The sequence below is a fragment of the Nelusetta ayraudi genome, unplaced genomic scaffold (genome assembly GCF_046127955.1).
Source record: "Nelusetta ayraudi isolate G7.1 ecotype Tasmania unplaced genomic scaffold, CSIRO-AGI_Nayr_v1 ptg000084l, whole genome shotgun sequence".
NCBI classification, from domain to species: Eukaryota; Metazoa; Chordata; class Actinopteri; order Tetraodontiformes; family Monacanthidae; genus Nelusetta; species Nelusetta ayraudi.
Window position 1 is genome coordinate 1,860,502 of NW_027466134.1, and position 14,499 is coordinate 1,875,000.

Genomic DNA, 14,499 nt, shown 5'->3' on the forward strand with positions numbered 1-14,499 from the left:
GGGCAGGAAGGGGAGGGAGGAAGAGAGCCAAAACATCCTCTTCAGGTGGAGTGAGAAAAATGCTGGATTCATAAATCCTGACCTTATTTATTGCTGGAGCACCACTTTTTTTTTTTATATATTAAATCTGGAAATGTCCCGACTCTGTGGTTAGTGCTGCCACCTCACAGCAAGAAGGTTGTGGGTTCGATTCCCTGGGCCTTTCTATGTGGAGCTAGCATGGTGTCCCTGTGCCTGCGTGGGTTCTTTCCGGGTTCTCCGGCTTCCTCCCACAGTCCAAAAACATGCATGTGAGGTGAATTGGGAACTCTAAATTGACTGTGGGTGTGCGAATGGTTGCTTATCTCTATGTGGCCCTGCTACGTCCAGTGTCACGCTGCCTTCGCCCTATGACAGCTGGAAGAGGCTCCAGCAGACCCTGCAACCCTGCGCTCAGGAGGAAGTGGGTCTTGAAAATGGATGGTTGAATGGAAATGTCCATAATAAAGCCGCTTTAAGGTATAACTTGTATATTTTAGTTTCAATTTATTCTTTCACACACCTCAAAGGAGTAAATGCAGTTATACCTAAAAATGGAAATAACACCTAACTTGCAGTAAAAGGAAAAGCTGCTTGGAAGCAGCTGTGGAAAATAGAGCCAGTGGTGATTTTTTTTTTTTTTTAAATAGTAGTCAGTACACAAATCCCCCCCCCCCCCCCCCCCCCCCCCCGATATCATAACAAGTATCTTCCTGGTTCTAAAGAGGGCTTCATGTTAATGGCAACCGCTTTTGGGAACACGCGCTAAGAAGTGTTAAATTGTTGGTAATCTGCAGCTGTAGATTCTGCTAAATCCTAGCGCGGTTAAACAAGTAGTCTGTGATTTCTACAAGGAAGCCGGCCTAATCACAATGGATGGGATAACAAGGAGAAAACTCTTGAAGCCAGTTGGAGTCTCCATTTATCCTCCAGCACTGATATAAAAAGGCCAACTGGGATTTGAGTGGTTTTGTAAGTCACTGTTGTTTGTTTCTTCAGTAAGAGGCCTGGTGAGAAAGAAGGTAGCAGCGTTCTAATCATTAGCATTAAGTATACAGTCATGCAGAGTAAATGAATATGAGCTCATTTCTGCGCGCTGTATTTGCATCATATTGTTTGTTTGCACACGGAGAAGTCGCTAGTAATTGTACGTGCGCTCGTTTGGTATTCATTTTACCTGAGCTCTCTTGAACGCCTTTTTTCTTCTTACGTCTGCTGCACAAATTTATTTTGAAACCTGCAAAACATTTGCAAACACCACTCGCAATGAAACACAGACACTGTTCACGCAACTAAGAAAAACAACCAAAAACAAAATACTCATTTATTTAATTGTCATCAATTCATATTACTGACTTTATGTTTTAGACTACTCGGACTAATTATTTTCAAACAAACCCAGACTTGACTGACGTGGCAGATGAGTGAAGCCCAATACAACAGGGAAACCAGTTAAAACGCATTCACTGAAAGTACACTGAGTTATTTGTGTCAGATGTAATTTACTTGATTATATGTTTGACACCTGCTTAACTGAGACAGATGAGATGTTTATGTTCCTACCTGACCTTTGAATTACGGACTCGAGCTTTTTTCTCTATTTTTACACTAAACCCATTTCTGCTTCAGTTTATTCTCGTCCACAACCAAATTTTGAAAGTTCACGCGCAAGTTTTTGGATTTACCTGCAGCTTTATCCCTGAAATTCAAAAGCGGGTGTGGGATTAATGGACTGTAATGTCCCTCCTTCACTGCACACGGCCCTGCGCCTCCTCTCGATCCCGCTGCCAGCAGTCACGCCTCGCCGTGCACGCTCTGTTGAATGTGATCGGGCGGCAGCTTCATCAGTGTTGGCAGCGCGTTGTATCAGTGGGGAAATGAACCTGCTGCCATGTGCTTCACTCTGGCATACCGTGAAGGTCCTATTAGTGTTCATTTGAGTGCTACAGTATAGCAGGCAGATTTATGCCAAAATAAGCCTCTTTGCATCCGGAGGACGGCGGGCGTATGCAAATGTGGACGCTTCTTCCGTGCGCTAATCTGCTCGTAAGGTGAGTCGAGACTGCGAAGGAGTCCCCCATCCTTCACAGAAAGCCTCAAACATGTAAAACTAATGTGTTTCTCCCACATAAAGCACAGTTAGAAGGTGGCCGTTTTTTTTTCAAATTCAAAGTGGTGCTTTCAATTGACTATTCAAGTCAGGAATCCTCATGGCTGACGTAATGTGCAAATAGCAGCCTTTTCAAGCCTGTGCATTTCTCTAAATCACCCTGAGAACACCCGAGCTTGTCTGATCTCGGCCACTTGTCCAGGGTGTCACCCTGCCTTCGCCTTATCATAGCTGGGAGAGGCTCCAGCAGACACCTGTGACCCTGAGCTCAGGAAGAAACGGGAATTGAAAATGGATGGATGGATGGATGAATGGATGGGCATTTAGGGCATAGGGACGACTGTTGCTCAGAAGGTAGAGTTGGTTGTCCAATGACTTGAAAGGTTGCGGGTTCAAATCCTGCTTCATCCCAGTCTGTCGTTGTGTCCTTGACCAAAACACAAACCCTAAATTGCTCCCAATGGGGCTGGAGGCGCCTTGCATGGCAGCAGCCACCCAATGGTGTGTGAGTGAATGGGTGAATGAGAGGCAAGTGCCATTTAAGTGCAGTCCATTTACAATGTATTTTGCAGGACACACAATTCAGCTTAATCATTTCATTAATTTATTCACTAGACATGATTGAAAGTCGACTAGCGGCTTTATTTTTGAGGAATAAATGTGGGTCGCGACTTCATGATAAGGGAAAAAATGTGAGTCCTGAGAATTCACCAGTTGAGGACCACTGCTCTAAATGGTACCTGCAGCTATTTGTCTCCCGTTGTCACAGCACAGCGGTCTGTTATTTCTGTACATTTGTCCCAAGGTGTCATTAAGGTGTAGGGCCTCAGTCAAAGGTTGTTAAGTCTGCGCCTCGAGGCAGGAAGGGTTCTGTCTCTGCTGCCTGCGGGCTCCTTCATCTTGATGGGCACTTTGAGCAACTCTCCATACATCCGCGCGTCCTCCGACAGACCAAATACACATTGATTTGAGTGTCGTATTTGTCTGGAGTTGTTAATCTCTGTGTGTATAGAAGGCTGTTCAGCCTGGCTCGTTATGGACAAGTGGTTGTGTTAATTACATGGATGTCAATTAAATTCTCAAATTGACTATTTTAACGTGTAAATTGAGATAGATTTGATGGCAAGTTTGCTGCTTTTTGCACAAAAAAACAGCAAACTTTATTCTCCTCGTTTCCATTCCTCTTCACCAGAGATGACATCTCTTCTAATCCAGCGTGGACTGTGAATTTGTCAAGCAAAAAGAAAAGAAAAAGGTGGTGTAGACAACCAAAAAAGAAAAGGTGCAAGATGAGTGTCTGTCGAGGAGATGGCGTCAAGTTAGGTTGTATTCTGCAGTGAGCAGATGGGGTTTGACGAGTTCTTGAAGATTTCCAAAAAAAAAATGTGAAAGAGTGAGTGTGTGTTTGAGAGAAGATCAGGCCAGTGTCCGAACATGACTCTTGCGTGCAGTGCTACTGAGACACAAAGGCAGGAAATGATTTGTCAGTAAGGAGGAGGATTTTGCAGTGCATGTAGGATTTGACCGGGAGCCGCTGAAGGTGGCTGAGGGCTGGAGTGATGTGCTGCCAGGGCTTAGTGTGGCTGAGAACCATGGAAGCAGAGTCCTGGGCCTGCTGGAGCCTGGTGCAGGCTTCTGATGCGTTCCACAGACAGAACTTCATTGCACTTAAGACAGGAAGTTGTGAACGCATGTAAGAAGATTTTTGTTGAAAGAACACCGACTGCGGATGGATTTCAAAGATTCTTATCTCGGGGATCAGGCTTCAGAGAAACGGCAGCTTGATGAACAAGAAGTCTGTCTGACTGCGTCTCCCAGTTCTAAGTAACGCAGCTTTCTTAACATGTGGTCCTAATTCAGGGGAACTCTTGCAGGCCATGAAATGTATCAAAAGCCAGTAAGCAGTCAGTAACCACCAGGTTAAGCACAGGGCTTAACTCCACACCGTCGCTGCTGATAAGCTTCATATGGGGGGCAACAGTAGCTCTGCTCCTTCTTGCTTGAAGGGCAGCAACATTTGGATGCGTTTCAGTAGGTGTCTGTGCATGAGCGACGGGTGGGTGTTTACAAGGTTTAGCATTTCTGCTCTGTGTTTGATAGGAGTTAGCTGTATATTTTACTTCCTGCGGGACATTCTATTTTAAGGTCGAAATATAGGTGGGAGGAAAGGATAAAACTTTACCTTAGTGCTGCGTTTGGCTTTGGAGTGACAGGCGAGGTGTGGTGGTCTGCAATATTCATTCATCAGATTTTTGGATGTTGACGCTGAGATGGGCCCAGAGTGTCAGAGCCTGACTGCTTGTCAGGAGATGCCTTTATTTTGTTTAAGGTGCTCCGCAGCTGTGAGATGTCAGGGTCATATCCAGCCTTCCTTCCCCGCATCCCTCACTCAGCTGTCTACGTATCCGTCTCTTTTGCCGAATTTTCTATAAGGCCAGAGAGCGAAAAGCTAAAAAACCTTGAAAGAGAGAGAAAGTTTGAGAAATGTAAATATATCACTTTTTGAGGAAACGTTTTCTTTTCAAGTAAACTTGACCATTCAAGACGAGTATTGCTGTCACCTCTCGCATCATTGGGAATTGGATCCAGATTTCCATGCTTGTACTATGAAAAACAAAACAAAACACTACGCTGTTCTTTTTGTCACAGTTCTTGTGGATGTGTGGATGTGGATCATTGTAATTGCTTGTACAAGCGCGCGACTCATGCCCACTTAGAGCCAGTCTGTATAGTTCAGTATAGGCACGGCGTGCATTGTTCTATCTGAGTAAGACATGTCTTTGGGGTTCAGCGATAACAGCGCTTTAGAAATTTCTGCTGACAGGTTTCTTAATTGTCTTAATCCTTTTCCCTTTTATCACTTTCCTTCCCTTGGCCCTGAATATCTGGCTGGATTTTGACTGTGCAGCAGCCAAGTCACACATCATATAGCGCGGAGTAAAAATTTGTGGCCACTATAAGTTGGGAGCGAAGGAGGGTGCCGCTCTCTAAACACACTTAGCATCACTTGTCCTCAAGCACTGATGCAAGGATTCATTTTCAATCCCCCAGTGCTTCAAAACTTGCACTGGTAATTTTCCCCTCACTTGACCTTCACTGTGCATAATGATGCATGTGCAGAGAGGAGGCTGTTTTCACAGTCATCTGTGAGTATGAGCTATATAAGTTCAGAGGGAGCATGGTCTGCCTCAAGACAAGCGCAATGTCAGAATGCAAAAACAACAAAAAACAGAAAGTGTGTGTGTGGGGGGGGGGGGAAATCAAATTAAAGGAAGCACGTCCTGATTCACTTTTTGTGCCAGAGGAGCTGATATGATTTCAACACAGTTACAGGGAGGTGGGACATGAATAATTCATGGCAGAGGTTTTCAATAGAATTATAATTTCACTGAGTCATCTACATATATTAGAATGATGTCATACAATGTCCACACTCAAACAGGTAGAGGTGAACAATGGCCGCAATAGAGAAACTGGCAATAAGCCATATGAAAATGGAACAAGCCGCACAGCCACAAAGAGACTGAATAACAAAGAAAGCCTCAACGAGATCACGTCAGCTGACCTGAATTGATGCATTTTTTTTTTCCAAAGAACTTTACTATTTACAGATGTTCTTTGGTGTTCTCAAATTAACTGAGACACCTTGTACAATTTCTGCACTCTCAATAGGTGAACTGTGGCTGGCGACAGGAGATACGTGAGCGGGCACTAATGACACTATTGTGCTTCCTACAATTCCACCAGTCTCCATTAATAGCCCATTATGTTAGCTTTAGTGGCATGCCATGGTAAGGATGCCAGTTGTACAGGACATGTTGTTCATCCTCCCACAATCTCATCTCCATTTCACTGGAATGCTGCATATCGGATATTTTCATGAAAAGCACAAATCTGACAAATAATCAAACAAATGATTTTAAGTTGTTTGTGTGTCTCTGATGCAGCCAAACCTCCTGAAGCAAACCAAATCAATTCTCCAGCAAATATCTAATGACAATCATTGGGATGGAGTAAAAATTTAAAGGTGTCCGAAAACTTTTCCCCACTGCTGTCTTGATAATGGTGAAGTGTCTTGGTCCAAAAAAATTATATCAAGACAGTTTGTGTAGCTGTTGTATGACAGAGTCCTCGAAAGCAAATTGTTCTCACGCAAGCACTATATGGTGAACACACATGAAACCATGAGCTGCGTACAATCTGCTTCTGTTGGAGATGGAAAGCATGTTGATTATTGCATTCATCAACAAATTTAAATTCCCTGGGACGGAGATACTGGCTGTGGCGAGACCTTGCACGTGTGTCCAACGTGATCGGAGTCAGCCCTCGAGTCCCGTGTGGAAACAACTTCTCCCAGATGCTGACACCTGCAGCTTTAAGCCGAGAGCGCTGAGCGCCAAGTGTGGGAGCAGCGCCGTCCAGCCACATTCATTGTCTCTGCGCAGCGGCGCTCCGGTCCTGGGACTCTGAGCTGAGGGAGGCGTCGCCCCGCACTTTGGCTGAGAAAAAAAAAAAAAACTCCACCTGAATCACAAGTCCGCGTGACAGCATCCTCTCCTCATTTGGCGCCAAACACGCGCACACTGTTAGTCAGCGGTGCTGCAGCGGCGCTGCGCAGCGCACCGGAGCGGAGGAGCGCGCAGAGGGGAAGAGCGACCAGGAGATCAGGAGAGGAGTTGGAGCAGAGCTGCGAGTGGACGGACGGGACGGACGGATCGTCTCCTCTCGGAATTACACGCGGCGATCTTCAAGATGTGTGCGAGGAGCGGAGGACTGGCTGGGATGACCGCGCCGGTCGCCGCCTCCCTGCTGCCGCTGCTGCTGCTGCTGCCGCTGCCGCCGCTGGGCTCCTGCGGGACAGGTGAGAAAGACGCGCGGCGGAGGAGCGAGAGGGGGTGGGTGGGGAACCCCGGGGTCCAGTGTCGCTGCCAGGCTGTGGTGGCTGTTGTTGGTGGTGTGGAACTCGAGATTGGCCGCTTTGGAATGGTTCATTTTAAGAGAGGAAATCCTGGAGCACTGTGTATTGGGACTCGGATTGAGATATTTCAGGGAAAGGGACATTACTCACCGTCCTGTGTGAGCTGTCAAGTCTGATACGAAAAAGAGATAGGCAACTGCGTTAAGACCAAACTGCAATACTTTTACATTGTCCTTTTTTTTTTTTTTTTTTCTCAACTTGATTAAATGGAAGTTATGCTATTAAAAAAAAAACGGCTATTAAAAGCTGACAAAAACTGTTCACCAAAAGTTGGTGCAGAAAACAAATTGATGATTAAAAGCGCCCCCACACAAACACTGTAAAATCTCTGCTTTAAAATAACAAATAAATTATAAAATTAAAAAAAAAAAAGAGGTTTTACCACTGTTGTCCCACCAGACTGGGAATGCTTCATCAGGTTCATTAGAGACTTTTCCCGAGGTCTCATCACACCGCTTGTTGTCAGCAGAAAGTTCAGCCCCAGCGGAGTTTTTCCTTCACTTCTCGGGGCTTTAAGCGTTATGAAATAAAATAAAAATAACCCCTCACGAGTTGCGCTCTCATTTTAGCATCTCCGGCATTTGATGTTTTTTTTTTTCTTCTTCTTCTTCTTCCCCTCACGAGGGAGAGCGAGATTAAAGCGAAAGAGTAGGGGAGGGACGCTCCGCCCTTGGAGACGCCAAAGTGTTGCACGGGAGGGAGGATGCGGTCTGCTTCGGTTTGCAGCTGTTAGTGTCGCAAACATCTCGAGTCGACCCTGAGGCGACAACATTAAAAGTTGCTCACTGCAGGTATAAAATGTGTTCATTTTTTTTTTTTTTGGAGGCGTGTGAGAGACAAGTGAAAAGAAATGCTGTCATCGTCTCGGCTGATAAATCCCAGACAGCAGCTTTTTGTTTGCTCTCGGAAGAATTTCAATGAATCGATGCTTTAGATTGGGGCGGGGGGGGAGAGAAAGTGCTTAGATGCAATTTTCGATTAAAAAAAAATTGTCATTGCGATTTTAACAAAAGATCCTGTCAATTTGGTTTCTGTGTGCGAATGACGGAGTCACTGTCAGGCAGCTGGATCACAGTTGATTAGGCGGGAAGTTGAGGGAGGGATGAGTTAACAATCTCCCCCGTTTTCATTGTTCGGGAAAAACTGATAAGAAGCAAAGCAATTCGTCCACTGGTCTGATTTGGCTGAAATGCGCCAATTCTCTCAGGGAATGGACCAAATTTACAAAGGCAATGTTTATTTTTTGCCGTCATTAGGCTGACACTGTTATCAGATAATGACAGCTCAGACAAGAGGGTGGAAGAGGAGAGGTTGGGTCACGGCATGCAGCAAACAGTATTGGCCAGACCGGAAGCCAGCAGGCTGCTGCAGTGAGCTTGATCAGCCCTTTGGCGCGGTGGCTCTTCAGAGACCTTTGACTGCGTCTCTTCTCTCTGCCTCAAAGATCTTTCTCCCCCTGCTTACTTTATGTGCCCGCCACTGACTTTATCCATAGACCCCATGACCCGTTTTCTCTGCAAATTATGCTCCATAAGCAATGACGAGGTTTCAGCTGGGTTAGGAACAATTCAATAATTGATTGTATGCTGTGCATGGAGGACAAGCGGTTTCCATTACTGTCATATTCACCAACCTCAGTCTGCCCTCTCTTACAGCGCATGTGGTTTTTGCATTCCTCTCTCTCTCTCTCTCTCCCCCCCCCCCCCCCCCCCCCTCTCTGTCAACATTTTCCTAGGAAGGCCACTAGGGGGCCTGTTAAAGCCAAGAGGGAAGCACTTTTTTGTTGGGTATTTTTATTGTTTCCCTTTTTTGAGATAACACTTGCCAAACATGACTATATTTGGTTGTTTTAAAATTGCGCTCGTACAGTTGCCACACTTTTCTTTTGTGAGTAGGCGACAGAGCAATTTCAACTGTGTTGACCAGGAATTGCCGCATTCAAGTGTGGCAGCGCTGCAGTTTTGGCCCCACATTACATCTCTGTTTCTTTGATGCTGCTTTATGGCTGAAAATCGCCAAAAAGGACAGCAACAGCAATTTCTAAGCCAAAGTGATGAGCAATGATAAGAATGTTTTTTTTTTTTATGCCCAACAAAGCAGGAGAAAAAAAACTTTGCACTACGTGGGGGAAAAGAAAAAGAAAGAGAATAAAACAAAAACCCAAAGCAGGTTGGTTGGTGTTTCACTGGAGCTTTTAGCTTGAGTGAAACTAAACCGAACCCTGTCAGGGGAGGTTGCAGGGTTTAGATTTTAAGGAAAGACCGTAAACATTATATCGTTCCTTAAACAAACTAAAATAAAGTAAACAAAGTCACAAGGGAAGCTGAATAAGATGATTTATTTGAAACAAGTTATTGGGACAGTTTTGGTTAAAAGCACGTGTTCAATGGCTGCACAGTGTAGATGCCATGGAGTAACTTACTACTTCTGGAGGACACGTTTTGGTGCTTTGTGTTCCTATTCTGGAGGTTCTACTGTTAATTGATCACTGTATTTTTTTTTCAAGAGTATTCCTGTCTGTGAGAGCACTTTCTAGTTAAAGACTAAGATGTTGAAGTCTGTGTTTGAGAGTCATTTAAAACTAAGAAATCTTGCAGAGACGGAGTGCTGTGACACTGGGAATCATTACAGTTCCTCACGGGTCTGACAAGTGCTGAAAATCACACAGTGATTGTGTTCAGTGTGACAGCACAATCATGCCTTTGACACAAAAATTATACAAAGTCTAATTGAGTTTTATTGACAGTATAGAACAATATTACAATTTATATTTTTAACTTGACATTTTCAATCCTTTCATCCATTGGATACATATGTCTGCCACTGGATCAGACTTACTGTTAGTACATAGAAAACTAACATTGAGACCACCTGTGGTCAGGCAGACCTTTGTTTGTTTGGACTTCATATCACAGACAACCTTTCATAATAAATTATTCTGTTTTTATTTAGAATTTTGTTATAGCACTTACAGACTCAGCATGACTTTTCCGTGTCGTGGAAGCGATGCATTTGTTATTGGCTTCTAGTTTGATTGTTTTCGCCGCACTTGCAGAGCTGTGATAGCGTCACCCATTCAGATTGTTAGATAAAGTCCTTCTAATGCCTGAGAGCTCCATGATTTTTCCCCCCCCGCATTATCAGCTTACTTACATTTCAAACAAAGAACCACCTCTTATATCTAGTTTATGGGATGTATTTTTTTTTTAATCGCCAATATCTAAATACTCAAACAGGCAATATTTTGTTTTTTTTGTTTGGAACTGACTGTTGTATCAATTCAATAACTCTAATTTAATTTCCTTACTGTTGTAATGGCATCATTGCAATACCCCCTGTGGTTTTACATGTTATCAAGTGAGAAAGTTAATAAGCAAGAAGATAATATCACACATCAATGCTTCTCGTCCTAATTCCACTAGCCTTTAGGGTAACCACTGTTTGATTTAACAGCCTGCTTGCCCTACACATTCTATAAGTAATATTTATACATTCAGACAGTTTGCATCTCATCCACATGGTTTGCTGTCATACATCATTAAACAAAGTTTGAGTCTAATTTAGATGCTTTTTTAATCTCTCTGAAAAATAAGCAGCAAATCAATAACAGCCTCTTTTAAGGGCAGAAAATAGACTTGTACTCAATAGGTTATTCATAAAAGTTTGAAGTTTAAAGGTGCATTTTAAATGAATGTTCTATGCCTGATGTTGGCTACAGTTATAATGTACATCACAGACATTCAAATGGGCAGTCACAGACTTCCTGTTGCACCTTTTCGCGGCTTTGTCGCAATACAACTCCATATAGTAACACGTAAGCTATGTGTCCATACAAACCAGCTGCTTATGAATAACTGCGGGGACCTTGTGGGATTATTGAAGTTGTTTGAATTTAATTGAAGGGAATATTGGCATGTATCTCTCCTTGTTTACAGAACTGATTGACACGCAGTGAGTTCAGCCTTTAATTGCCAGTAACCTTCCTAATATCCATCCCCTCCCCTTGCCTCTTGCCTGGGAGCTGAACAATGGACTGTATCTTTATTTTTCATTCTTAACCAAACACCATCATTAGTTTAATGTAGGATTTATTTGAATCTGTCGTCACTTTATCACAGTCTACATTTGCTGCTCTAAAAACAGAAGTTTTTTTTTTTGTTTGTTTTTTTTAATTCTGGTGGAAACAGCAGAGTAACTACAGGAGCATTTTGTCTGTCAGAGTTTGTACGTTGTGAAGATGGGTTGATTATCAGAGCTGCAGAGACACACGAAACATTATAGAGATGTTATTCACTCTGAACCGCTGGAAATTTATTGCCTTCATTGTCGCAGATACACTCGAAATAAGTTGGTAAGAAATGTGCAGAGAGAGGGCCTGATTTAAATTGGGACCTGGCTCCCCGCTCCATATGCGAACAGCCCCTGCCTCATCAGAATTTATTACTTTCCAATGAGTTGGTGGTTCGCACTGAGAGAACATAAACCTCTGAATAAAATCAATTTGGTGTGAGTGTGAGAGACTTTCTTTTCGCTGCGAACCTTGCTGTCCTTTATGCTTTGTGAGACTGCAGAGAAAAGGAGAACCAAAGTGGAAAACTAAGGGAGGATATATCACCCTTACTCTTCTGTCCAAGTGCAGTTTATGAAAATGTGTTTAGTGAAAGCAGAGTCATGCAGAGGTTCTGATTAAGCCAAGGTTTCACAGGCGGTGGCGGTGGCAGTCGCTGTGTGCCCGGAGCTGCCCGTCATGCCGGCAGATTTATTAAACCAGTGACAAGTAGTTAAGCGATAAAAGTGACAGAGAACTGCAGTCTATCCATCTGCCTTTGTGACCTGTGGGATTTTGTGTATGCCCAAGGCTAACTCCCCTGTGGAGGCGTTTGCCTCCCAAAAACAGTCCCATTCATCAAAAAGCCATGTCGTTATATCAGCTCACTCGCTATCAGTCCAGCAATCACCTCCATTCTGTTATTCGCTGTCACTCAAAGCAGGGAGAGAAGTACGGGGCATCTAGCGACATATTTATATAAACAAAGGAGGTTTTCCAATTTTGTTTTGTTTTGTTTTTCTGTTCAAACCAGGTGTGTTAACGTGCTTGCAATTATACTACCAAACCTTTTTGTCATACTACTTATGATGTAGCACTTATAACATACATTATGAGCTTAGGGAGCCACAAAATAGTGTCAACACTGGGAGTACCAGGAGTTCAAGGTGCAGGTGGGACTGCGTCAATGAACAACGCTGAACTTGTAGTTTATGGTGATGGGCAGACTGAGGGTAGATGAGGTTAGACAGGGATCTCCATGGACTATGATGTATGCAGATGACATGGTGATCTGCAATGAGAGGGTGGAGGGGGAATCTATAGAGGGGGAAGTTTGCCTTGGGAAAGAGGGGAATGAGGGTCAACCGCAGTGAGACAGAATACATGTGCGTGAATGAGAGGAACCCTAGTGGAATGTTAAGGTCACAGGGAGTTGAGATAAAGAAGGTGGAGGATTTTAATTCACCATTCAATGGAAACACCTGCAAATTGCATTTGTACTTTGTTGAAATTATAGAAATGTAATTTTTATTTTGCGAAAAACTGTGATGGAAATGCAGCTAATGTCTTCTGTAATCTGATAGCCAAGAGACAGAAAGTGCAGCAAGATCAATCAAGATGCCCGAATGACACCAGCCACCTTAGCAGTATGGAGACTTGTTAGGCTTTTGTTTGTTTGGTGGTGTGCTTTGTTGCTGCGGATGTTGTTTGTTTTTATTGAATGTTCGAGATGGGTGGGAAACTCCTAAATTGTTATGTGGATCAGGACACAGTGGGTGAACTGCTTTTGCCTTTATGCCCATCGTGTTGGTCCAACAGTGGACAAAACCTAAACAACTTCACAAGTAGTTTATAATTGAAACACCAACTTTAAAGACTCTCCTTTCTAAGAAAATAAAAAGGGCAAAAACAGCAACGAGAGTAAAAGTTAGTCGAGGAAGAAATGAGGACTGGACTAAAGAATGTGGAGGAGTTTGGTTCAGTGCACTGTGTGGACATTCATTGTGGTTGCCCTTCATCTTTAAACCATGCGGTGACACTCCCAACTCTTCTCATTTCACCCATCAGTGGCTTTTTTTTAAAAAAAGAAATAAATAATTCTCACTTTTCTGGCATTGGTGTGTGTGTGTGTGTGCGCGCACTGGCAAGTCAGAATGCCAGAGTCACTGTGCTGCTTGTCTCATCTAACCTTCACAACTGGAACAACCCTGAACTTAACCTTTATCTGTTGCGATGCAGAAAACCCAGCTAATCAACAGACATTCCAGAAACAATAGATAAATAAAAAAAAGTTGTGCATTTTATGATCATTATTTTCTTTAGCCAGTGTTACAAAGTATCAAAATATTCTGCATGGCCCTGCCATATATTATTGAACGAAACAATAATGGGCTCCTGGGAAATATCAGAAATGCAGTTTTTCATCTAAACTGACCAGAGAGCCATACTGATGTTTGTGTTTAATATTTGTAAGCAGGCTGAGCTCCTGTTGGGAAATAAATTACAAAATTGTAAGCAATCCAAACCTGTATTCTGCCTGTCAACACACACTGAAAGAAAAGCACCACACTGACACTAAATCACAGCAGCAAGCACTCTAGACAGAAAACTGAAGTTATTAGTACTACCTTCTTTTCTTAAGTTGTAAACACTAAAAATAACAGTTTAATAACAGATTTCAAGAAGGAGAGACAGCTGTCATCTAATAAAGTAATTACCGATTATCCTGATGACTCATTGGACAAACATCAGGTGCCGGTAAAAAACAAAACAAAAAAACAAAACACAAAGATGGCAATATTAATAAAACAGGTGTATGTAAAGCTGTGCTGGCTGAGAAAGTTAAAACAATATATACAATAAAGAGAAGAGTAGTAACAGTAGAAAGCAGGTAACATCAATAGCAACATGTAATGGCATTTTTCACAAGTTGGTCTTAAGTGCCATATTCATTAAAGTATTGTGAGGCTACATGGTGAAAGTGCTTTACAAAGTTCATTTTGTTCCATCACATCATGTCTTCGTCATCCCCTCAATTTCTCTCAATTAAACATAACATTGCCACCACCTTGGTTAAGAAACCTGTTGATTATGACCCATCTGCTGCTTTAACCTTCCTCCTCTTAGATTGAGTTTCACAGCTTTTACAGGCTCTGCGGAGGAGGAGGAGTGGACAGCCTTAATGAGAGTCTCTTGGAAATAATAGCAATTACGGCAATCAGGACTCTAACTCATGTACTGATGCTATTCTGACCTCAGTGTCTTCAGAGAAGGAGCACCATTTTAATGAGACCAAGCAGAAGGCTCATCCAAAACTGGTTAACAGTTTTGGTTTGTTCTTGATTT

At 43.1% G+C, this 14,499-nt stretch overlaps 2 protein-coding genes and 1 long non-coding RNA gene across 3 annotated transcripts in view; 1 reads left to right on the plus strand and 2 right to left on the minus strand.

The window, feature by feature from the left end:
- Positions 1-14,499, minus strand: part of LOC142900668 (glypican-5-like) — a 446,285-nt gene that overhangs the window by 301,223 nt on the left and 130,563 nt on the right. The gene's annotated exons all lie outside the window — the stretch shown is intronic.
- LOC142900976 (uncharacterized) overlaps positions 1-14,499 on the minus strand; it is a 114,559-nt gene that overhangs the window by 25,929 nt on the left and 74,131 nt on the right. The gene's annotated exons all lie outside the window — the stretch shown is intronic.
- The window catches only part of LOC142900970 (contactin-associated protein-like 4), an 88,388-nt gene continuing 79,861 nt past the window's right edge, over positions 5,973-14,499 (plus strand). Inside the window, exon 1 of the mRNA XM_076045615.1 lies at positions 5,973-6,989. Within this exon, the coding sequence (XP_075901730.1) occupies positions 6,881-6,989 (109 nt within the window). The 5' untranslated portion in view covers positions 5,973-6,880. The remainder of the gene's footprint in view (positions 6,990-14,499) is intronic.